Source organism: Ochotona curzoniae, unplaced genomic scaffold, assembly GCF_017591425.1.
Source record: "Ochotona curzoniae isolate NIBS_2020 unplaced genomic scaffold, NIBS_Ocur_1.0 scaffold_3890, whole genome shotgun sequence".
NCBI lineage: Eukaryota > Metazoa > Chordata > Mammalia > Lagomorpha > Ochotonidae > Ochotona > Ochotona curzoniae.
In genome coordinates this window covers 13,403,434-13,412,590 of record NW_024467115.1, presented here as the reverse complement: position 1 = coordinate 13,412,590, position 9,157 = coordinate 13,403,434, and the positions used below count along the sequence as shown (strand labels likewise).

Genomic DNA, 9,157 nt, shown 5'->3' with positions numbered 1-9,157 from the left:
TGCTCCCTAAAAAGCATCTGCCTAGCTTACAAGTCAAAATTAGTGCATCGTAACCATTCTGCACACATATTCAAAGTCCCTTTTCTCCCAATCCTGACCTGCTGTCAATCAAAAAATCTGGGATAAGTCACAGTCTGAGAAAGTTAAAAGAAGCCACTAATTCCACTTTACCGCCCAGGCTCACACAAACATTTGCTGAGTCATTTATAATAGTACAAGAATTCAGATTCCATGGCATGAATTAAGAACAGAGTGAAAGACTTTGCCTTTGAATTTCCTGGCACTTGATGGTCTGTATCACAATAAAAACATACTTTGGACTCTGTGAATGCCTTGGGTGTCCTTTCTCACATTCATTCTCTCTTCCTCTCTTTTTCTCCGTGTGGGTTTGTGTGTACAGGGGCTGGCGGGGGAGGGGGGCCTATCTCTGTTTTTATGTCATTCTCCTAATGATAATCTTTTATTTTAACCTTTTCCAAGAAAACACTTATGAACTTGTGATCATAAAGCCTCAACCTAACATTCTAATGCACAGCATATTCTTCCTATTCTGAAATTTCTCGTGTTCAATTTATTACAGGATGTCCTTATTTCCCCTTCGTCAATAATAAAACCACCCATTTGAAATAACCAGTGTCTTTTTTTGAGCTCAATGGACCATGGAAATTTTATAATGAAACCAAATTCTTTTTATAATGTCTCCAAATTCTTAAAAACAGAGTAGAATGCTAACATACTTACTATGCATGTACAAAATATCAAGAAAGATCCAAAACATTAAGCATCAACTCCATGAGACGCTTAATCTACTCAACCCTCCTGGAACTCTATGAACTTTTAAAAAAAAAAAAAACTTCATTTGTTAAATGCAAACTTGGGAATGTTATGGCTGCTGTTTGGGACTTCCTTGAGATTTGTGAATGGAAGTTTAAAGAACACAGCCCTGGTCACCCAACTGCAGCCCAGTCTAGCAATTGGTTTCTTCCATGAATGAAAGTCTCCCCCTGCAAACTTGAAGCTGGTAGTGGCAGCACTCAGACTCTGCTGGGGATTAGACACATTCCCCACCCATTCTCCCATCTACCTCAAGCTACAAACTATGAGAAATTGCCTAGGAGCCCACATCCCCCCTGAGGTGAGACTCAGCTTCACATCCCTTCCCTACCCCATCCACCCCACCTTTTCAACCATTAGTGGCAGGAATAATTAGAGGTTTAGGTCTTGAAAGATTTCATTGTGGCTTCTCACATATTTTAGACTTTTAAAATCATCCACAAGGGAAGAAACAGTTGGGGGCCAAGTTGCCTTTAATACACATGTGGTTATTAACATAATTTGGAATGTTCCTTCTTTAAATAGGAACTCTTAGGCCTCTTCTCTTTGAGGAATGCTTGAAAAGAACATTAAATAACATGATGAAAATTTCTCCCTGAGCTCCAGTCCCCCCGCCCCCCGCACCATGCCACACCACCCTTGGCCAATGGCACTGTTGACATGCAACCCCACTGCTCTGCATGCGGCTGCTTAACATGGTAATTGTGCACAGATGATGCAGTCCACACTGAAGCTAGAACAGTGGCTTTTTAAAAAAAACTTGGTTAATTTTTTAACACAATGGATAAAGAAACTTGAAAAACTTGGCCAGTTTAAATAGGCTGTTTTCAAATTATAAACTCATTATGCTTTGTTGCTAAAGTTTGTCTCTGCATCAGAAACAGTCATTCTCAACTTAAACCTGTATCCTGAGGCATCAACAAGCAGGAAGAATCCACTCACTGGAAACACCAATGTCATGGTATGAGGGAAGACAAAGATGGCACGGCCCTAGGATCACTGTCTTTACAGAAAATGGTAAATGAATATATGAACAAACCACTCACCTAAACAAGATATATTCTAGATGGAGGCACATTGAGTCATCTGGATCACTGGTGAAACTAAATAGTGATATGAAATTGGAGATACGCTTAGATTTACTGGTCACATTAGACCTCTGCATGCAAGCAGGGTAGAAAAAAAACCTAGTCTTTGGTCGCCCTTGACCTCACCCCATTAGCCTGCTTATTCCTTGGGTAATCAGAAGCTACAGTCACTCTTCACAGATATGTTAGGAGTGGCTAAAAATATAATTGCTCACAGTCTTGTCTTTAACCGGATATAATGATGAGCTGCACTGTTGTTATGTAATCAAGTTTTTAACCTCAAATCAAGCCTATTCCAGCATACAGTTGAAGATTACAGTTTTCAGTGCATTAAAAATGACTCAATTCTCAGACCCCCCAAACAGCTGAGTTTCAAATGCCCCCCATGAAAATCAAACTTCCCACTGGATGCCTCCCTCTGGCTCCACTCTCTTTCTACTGCTGCGTTCCCATCCTGCAGGGCAATCATTTGCTGGGGCATAACAATAGACACTTTTTTTTTTCTGGAAACTCTGATTGTCCATTCATCCCCCTTTCCCTTCCCAAACCCCCAACAATACAACTTCTGCTAGTATTGAGAGAAAGCAAAGCCCAAGTGTTGAAAATCTCCCCCAGGACACCACATCCATACCCAGACCCCAGCCTTTGTTCCTTTTCTTGTCTGGCCATGGGTATCCACACTGTCAACCCTCTGGACAAAGAATAGAATTCCTCCACTTGGTCTGGACATTCAGGGTTTCGCAGGTGGGCATCTGCAGGATTTCAAAGGATTCAAAGTCACTTCCTAGCGTTCTGCTTTCTGAACAACTTCAACAACCTATAGCCTCTAAAGGGAAAATTCATTTAAAAAAAAAAAAAAAAGAAGAAGAAGGTAACCCTTTAGAATTTTGGAGGAAGCCGGCTGTTGGCCTCTTCAGCGGACGAACTCCTCCAGAGGGACTGGTGTCTGTGGTGAGGACGGGACAAAGCTCTTAGGAACAGCACCGGTCTAAAAACGAATAACCGCCGATGTGTTTTCCAGGACAGAAAGCAGCAGTGGTGCGAAGAGGCTAAGGGGGAAAAGTCTTATTTGGTGTTGGAAATACTGGGCCTTTTTTTTTTCCCCTGGCCAACCGGAGTGTGCCAGCATTTTCAGACGGAGGAATGCTGAGTGTCAAGGGGTCAGGATCAATCCGGTGTGAGTTGATGAGGCAGGAAGGTGGGGAGGAATGCAAGGAATGTCCCTGTTTGTGTGGGACTCCATTCAGCTCATTGGAGAGCCTGGGCCGATCGGAGCGTATAAAAGCCTGGGGCCGCCCGCCCCAGCTTCACACAACAACTCTTCCCCCACTGAGAGGAGGCAGCCAGTGCAACTCCAACCACAGGCGACCGACCGCCTCCAGCCCGACGGCAGCCGCCCCGGCCGACAGCACCTCCGAGACCACAGCCCGGCGCGTCCAGACACCCACCTCCTGCTGCAGCCTGCGTCCCGGCTCCGGCCCAGCGCCCCGTGCCCCACTACTTGGCCTCCGCCGTGCACCCAACTCCGCCGTTCGCAGCTTCCCGACCATGGCCGGGACCGTGGGCTCCGTCCGCTTCGCCTTCGTACTCCTCCTCGCCCTCTGCAGCCGGGTAAGCCCAGGGAGCAGCCTGCCACGGCCGGCAGCTGCCGGCCAGGGACTCGAGGCCGGACGGTGCCGGGGGTAGGGGAGAAAGGGAAGTGCGTGCCGCCGAGCGAGCTCAGGCTGACTGCCCCTTCCTCCCTGCAGCCGACCGTCAGCCAGGACTGCAGCGGGCAGTGCCAGTGCGCCGCCGCGCCGGCGCCTCGCTGCCCTGCCGGCGTGAGCCTCGTGCTGGACGGCTGTGGCTGCTGCCGCGTCTGCGCCAAGCAGCTGGGTGAGCTGTGCACGGAGCGAGACCCCTGCGACCCACACAAGGGCCTCTTCTGCGACTTCGGCTCGCCGGCCAACCGCAAGATCGGCGTATGCACTGGTAAGACCCTCGTGCCAATGTCTGGACACTTGCTCCCTCATGTACACTTCATCTGCTGGGACTACAAACACCCTAGACTTGACTTCCCTTTCTGCAGCTGTTTGCAGTCCTCCCCCACTTGCAGCCGGATCCTAACTCTTATCCTTGACTTGCTTGTAGTTACAAATCCTGCAATGGGTACCTGACATCTGCATCACCCCCTCTCTCTTTTTCCTCTCTTTCCTACAGCCAAAGATGGAGCCCCCTGCGTCTTCGGTGGCACGGTCTACCGGAGTGGAGAATCCTTCCAGAGCAGCTGCAAATATCAGTGCACTTGCTTGGATGGCGCCGTGGGCTGTGTGCCTCTGTGCAGCATGGACGTCCGCCTGCCCAGCCCCGACTGCCCCTTCCCGAGGAGGGTCAAGCTGCCAGGGAAATGCTGCGAGGAGTGGGTGTGTGATGAACCCAAGGACCACACCGTGGTTGGCCCAGCCCTGGCCGGTGAGTAGAGTCTTTAAGTTACATGCCTCCTCCCCCCCACCCCAAGAGCTAAGTTCTGAGGATGCCTAGTTGGTGGGTCGAGGTCTCCTGCTAGTGTTTCAACTTGTGTTTGTGCGTTCTGCTCTCACAGCCTACCGACTGGAAGACACTTTTGGCCCAGACCCAACCATGATGCGAGCCAACTGCCTGGTCCAGACCACAGAGTGGAGTGCCTGTTCCAAGACCTGTGGGATGGGCATCTCCACCCGTGTTACCAATGACAACGCCTTCTGCCGGCTGGAGAAGCAGAGCCGCCTGTGCATGGTCAGGCCTTGCGAAGCCGACCTGGAAGACAGCATTAAGGTACATGTCCTCCTAGCATCATTATCGGTGTCAGGAAGTGGTAATAGTGGGTGGCCTCCAAGTCAGGTCTCTTACCCAGCCTTGTTGGAATAGGACTGCTATCTCCAAAAATATCTAGCCGTTGAGCTGTCAGGCTGGAAGGAGAGATTGTGTAATAGCGACCACAAGTTTTTTGCTTCGAGTCCACAGCGTTAGTTAATTCAAGGCATTCCAAGAGAGGTCATGATTATTTTTGGAAAACTGGCCCATGAGACTTAAACTTCCCACTTTCCCTTTCCAAAATATCAACAAGTCAAACCAGCATAAGAGCAGAAACCCAAGAGCTGAAGAATGCCATCTCCTGAGCAGAGCCATTGATTTTTCTCTTCTCTCTTTTGTTTCCCTTAGAAGGGCAAAAAGTGCATCCGCACCCCCAAAATCTCCAAGCCTGTCAAGTTCGAGCTTTCTGGCTGCACCAGTGTGAAGTCCTACCGGGCTAAATTCTGTGGAGTCTGCACCGATGGCCGGTGCTGCACTCCCCACAGAACCACCACCCTGCCAGTGGAGTTCAAGTGTCCTGACGGGGAGGTCATGAAGAAGAACATGATGTTCATCAAGACCTGTGCCTGCCACTACAACTGTCCTGGGGACAATGACATCTTTGAGTCCCTGTACTACAGGAAGATGTATGGAGACATGGCGTAAAGCCAGAGTGAGAGACGCGAACCCATTCATCAGACTGTCACTTGAACTGACTCACATCTCATTTTTTGTGTAAAAATGATTCAGTAGCACAAGTTATTTAAATGTTTTTCTAACTGAGGGAAACTATTCCTACCGAAATCAAAACATTGTGCCATGTCAGGCCAATACTCTCAACCCCAGACACTGGTTTGAAGAAAGTTTAGACTTGACCATGAGATTTAATAAGCACACAGCGCCAGAATGTATACAAAGGTGTGGCTTTAGGAGCACTGAGAGGTGCCAGTAGAAAAGCTAGGACCATCAGATGTCAACTGAAAGTACTGACACGCCTGCTATTTGGAGTGTAATTTGAGAAGGGAGATTTTAGCATGTTCGCTGACCTGCCTGTAGTTCCAGCGACAGCAAGCATGTATGGTCTATACCCATCATGAGACTGAATCAAGTTGTTTAAGTGGGAACAGCAGATTCAGCTCTGACATTCTGATTCAAAAGAATGTTCAGGAATCAGAATCCTGTCTATTAGACTGGACAGCTTGTGGCAACTTGGTTTGCCGTAACAAGCCAGAATTTTTTATTGATATGTAAATATTGTGTGTGTGTATATTATATATATATTTGTACAGTTATCTAAGTTAATTTAAAGTTGTTCGTACCTTTTTGTTTTATTTTTAAGGCTTTGATATTTCAAATGTTAGCCTCAATTTCTCAACACCATAAGTAGAACATAAAGTTTGTCTTACAATACAAAGCATGGAATGGATACTCTTGGAAAATCTGCTCAGAGTAACAGATAACGTGCTGCGGGTGAGGCAGTGATATTCTAGGAAGTCTGATTCCTGCTTAGGAAATGTGGTAGCCTCCCTTACTGCACAAATGGCTTTTATTTAAAAAGGAGTCTGTGTTCTAGCTGATCCATTTTTGCACCTGAAAGCATTTGTTTCTACTTAGACTATGACTGGTTTGGGACAGTTGATTTGTTGGAGATTGTGACCAAAAGTTACATGTTTGCACCTTTCTAGTTGAAAATAAAGTATATATTTTTTCTATAAAAGACTCGGCTCATTTATGTTAAGTCCAAATCTTTTACTCAACATGTTTATTATATGCTAATAAACTGATTAATCAGTAGAGCTGACACACGTGGCACTCCCCAAGCATTGTAGACTTAGAGGCATGCACACCTCTGAGCATGAGCATAACACTGAGATCTTCACTCTACAGATGACTTCCACCTGTGCCTACCATCTGGTGCGTTCAGCAGTTAGCACCTCTCTGGCCTCTGTGGATTAGCTTCCAGCCCTTCATTTCACAAACCAATCTATGAGAAGTATAAAGTGAAACCCACATTGCACAGGGATATTTAGTAAACCTTCCCTTATATAGTTGTGTTTTCAGTGGCCATGAGAAGAAGCAGTGATAGATAGAAGACAGTATATATGGAAAAAAGAGAAGAAATCTCCCCTTCATTGATCTTAGCAGAAATTTCTTTTCAAAGCATTTGCTCCATTACTATTGGTCTCCAACATTATGAGATCCCAACATGAGAGGATTCTGCTTACCACATGGCTTGTAAGTGATAAAGAATTCTGGGATAGAAATTACTTTGGACCTACACAGGCTTCTACTGGAAAATGAACTGAAAAGAACGAATGACAAACAATACAGGAGCAGCTATAAACCCCCTTTTTTCCAGGTTAGAATAGCTATAGTCCAAGGGGAAAAAATAGTTGTAGACAGATTACTCCGTCCCAAGGTAATTGGCACTATGGTTATGCCAGTGTCATTCTCAGACAAAAATAAACCCAAAAATAAAGACCAGTTCTGCAAACATTGTCCACACCACAAACCAAAGGGAAAACTTCCGTGTTCAAATATGAGCAATGTTTCTGGTCAAGACATTGAGTTTTAGGATATGCCCTATGTATATAGCAATACTGTCAACAGTAGCAACCTGCTGCTCCCTCCCCTCCGCACTCAGCTGAGACATCTACAGAGGGGCTGGGGGAGCAGGGGAAGAAACAGAGAGAAAATGCTGCCAGAGAAGTTGCTTTTTGTCAATTGACTCCCATGTGCAAAGATGAAGGACCATGGTAAACAAGTTTGATTGTTCTGAAAGGAACTGTAGCTGTCTGGAAAGCAGAAGCACAAATTTCAGATTTTCCAAATCCTCTTATAAGAACAGGGTAATTACATTGCAAAATCAAAACCACAAGGGCAATCTTTGAACCAAAATCAGGAGACTCATTGCCCCCCTAAGTGCAAGTGAGAGCAAATCATCAAGCCTCATAAGGCTGGCACTGTGTCTGCATGCGTGTGGGAAAGCACAGAGGGACCCAGTACAATGGGCAACGTCTGGAGACTAAGAGAGCTCCCCAGCAGCTAGCCATTGATAACTAGAAACAGAGGAGGCCACTTCTAGAACAGTGGCTGAAGCTGTTGAGGGTTTTGGAAACCACCCAAGAATGTTCAAGCCAGGGCCGTTTTCTGAAACAGGACCCCCATGCACTTGCGAGAGAAATAAAAATTGAGTAGTGTAGGAATAACAGAGATGTTTAGAGAGGATTCAGATGCAAATGAGGACAGAGCTTCAAATCTCAGAAAGTAAATTACCATGTTTTACTACTGCAGGAAAAATTGAATTTAGGGATGCTATGTGAACTAGCCTCCCTCAAGAACAAAATTAAGAAAAACTAACTTCACTTCTTTTAGCAAAATGAAAATCTCACAAAAGTAACTCTCTTTAAAAAAATTTAAAGAGCACAAGGACATCCCTACAGATAATTTGTGAAATACATGTCAACAAAGCATCGCAAAATGATTGCTCTTCCCAAAAAATGTTTAACAAGTAAGGTTAGACACTAATAAAATAAACTATGACATAAAAAGCAATATGAATCAGAATTAGCAAAACTCAGAAATATGATAACAGAACTTAAGAAGAAATGAGAAATAAAAGTGAAAATGAAGGTGAAAATGTAGAAAGGAACACAAGAATGAATATGCATACCAGATAAGGGAAAACATTTTTCAGAAGAAGTAAGTGTATTTTAAGAAAACTGGCATGGTAGGCTCATCTGTAGCACTGATATCCCAGATGGACGCCCATTCTTAAGGTCCCACTTGCTGAATTTCTGATCCAGCACCCTGCTATGGCCTGTAGTAACAGCAGAGAATGGCTCAAGTCCTTGGGTCCCTGAACCAAGGGGACTCTGAAGAAATTCCTGGCTTCTGGCTTCATATTCCCTCAATTCCAGCCACTGTGGCCATCTGGGGAATAAACCAGGGAGAAGAAGAAGACCTCTCGCTCTCCTTCCTCTACAACTGTCTTTCTAACAAAAATAAAATAAATCTTTAAAATAAATAAGTAAATAGATCATATTTTATTAAACAGTTCATCTTATGATTTTTTGTGTTCTCATATTTTTGTTCATTTTTTAAATTTTATTTTTTACAATCTTTATATAATTAATTAGGGCACAAAGGGTCAAGGGCTACAGGAAAGTGGGTAAGACCACCATTTCCACTTTTTTTTTCTATATCTGGGGTAAAGGGGGAGGTAAAGGGAGAAGCCCCACCCAGTCTCCCACCCATCCCAGATCCCCAATGTAGGGCATGCTCCAAGGATCTTGCTCAAGTGGTTTTGATAGTTCAACAGTTATGAATTGCCGCCAATCTCACCATTCCAAACACGATGAGGTTGCTGAAGAATCCTCTGATGGGCATAAGCCATCTTAGAGTCTCTGTTTGCCCTGTTTTAC

The 9,157-nt window shown here is 45.0% G+C and overlaps 1 protein-coding gene across 1 annotated transcript; it reads left to right on the top strand.

The window, feature by feature from the left end:
- Positions 1–3,424: 3,424 nt before the first annotated feature.
- On the top strand, positions 3,425–6,441 carry CCN2 (cellular communication network factor 2). The gene is made up of 5 exons (XM_040965472.1): positions 3,425–3,533; positions 3,671–3,893; positions 4,122–4,373; positions 4,504–4,715; positions 5,103–6,441. The coding sequence occupies exons 1-5, from the start codon at positions 3,471–3,473 to the stop codon at positions 5,397–5,399; spliced, it is 1,047 nt and encodes a 348-aa protein (XP_040821406.1). The 5' UTR covers positions 3,425–3,470; the 3' UTR covers positions 5,400–6,441.
- Positions 6,442–9,157: the final 2,716 nt, after the last annotated feature.

What these genes read in the sequence shown, in the direction of transcription:
- CCN2 (XM_040965472.1), top strand. Translation starts at nt 3,471, where the DNA reads ATGGCCGGGACCGTGGGCTCCGTCCGCTTCGCCTTCGTACTCCTCCTC. An exon ending in TCCTCGCCCTCTGCAGCCGG is followed by an intron (nt 3,534 to 3,670) that starts GTAAGCCCAGGG and finishes TCCTCCCTGCAG; the next exon opens with CCGACCGTCAGCCAGGACTG. An exon ending in GGTTGGCCCAGCCCTGGCCG is followed by an intron (nt 4,374 to 4,503) that starts GTGAGTAGAGTC and finishes CTGCTCTCACAG; the next exon opens with CCTACCGACTGGAAGACACT.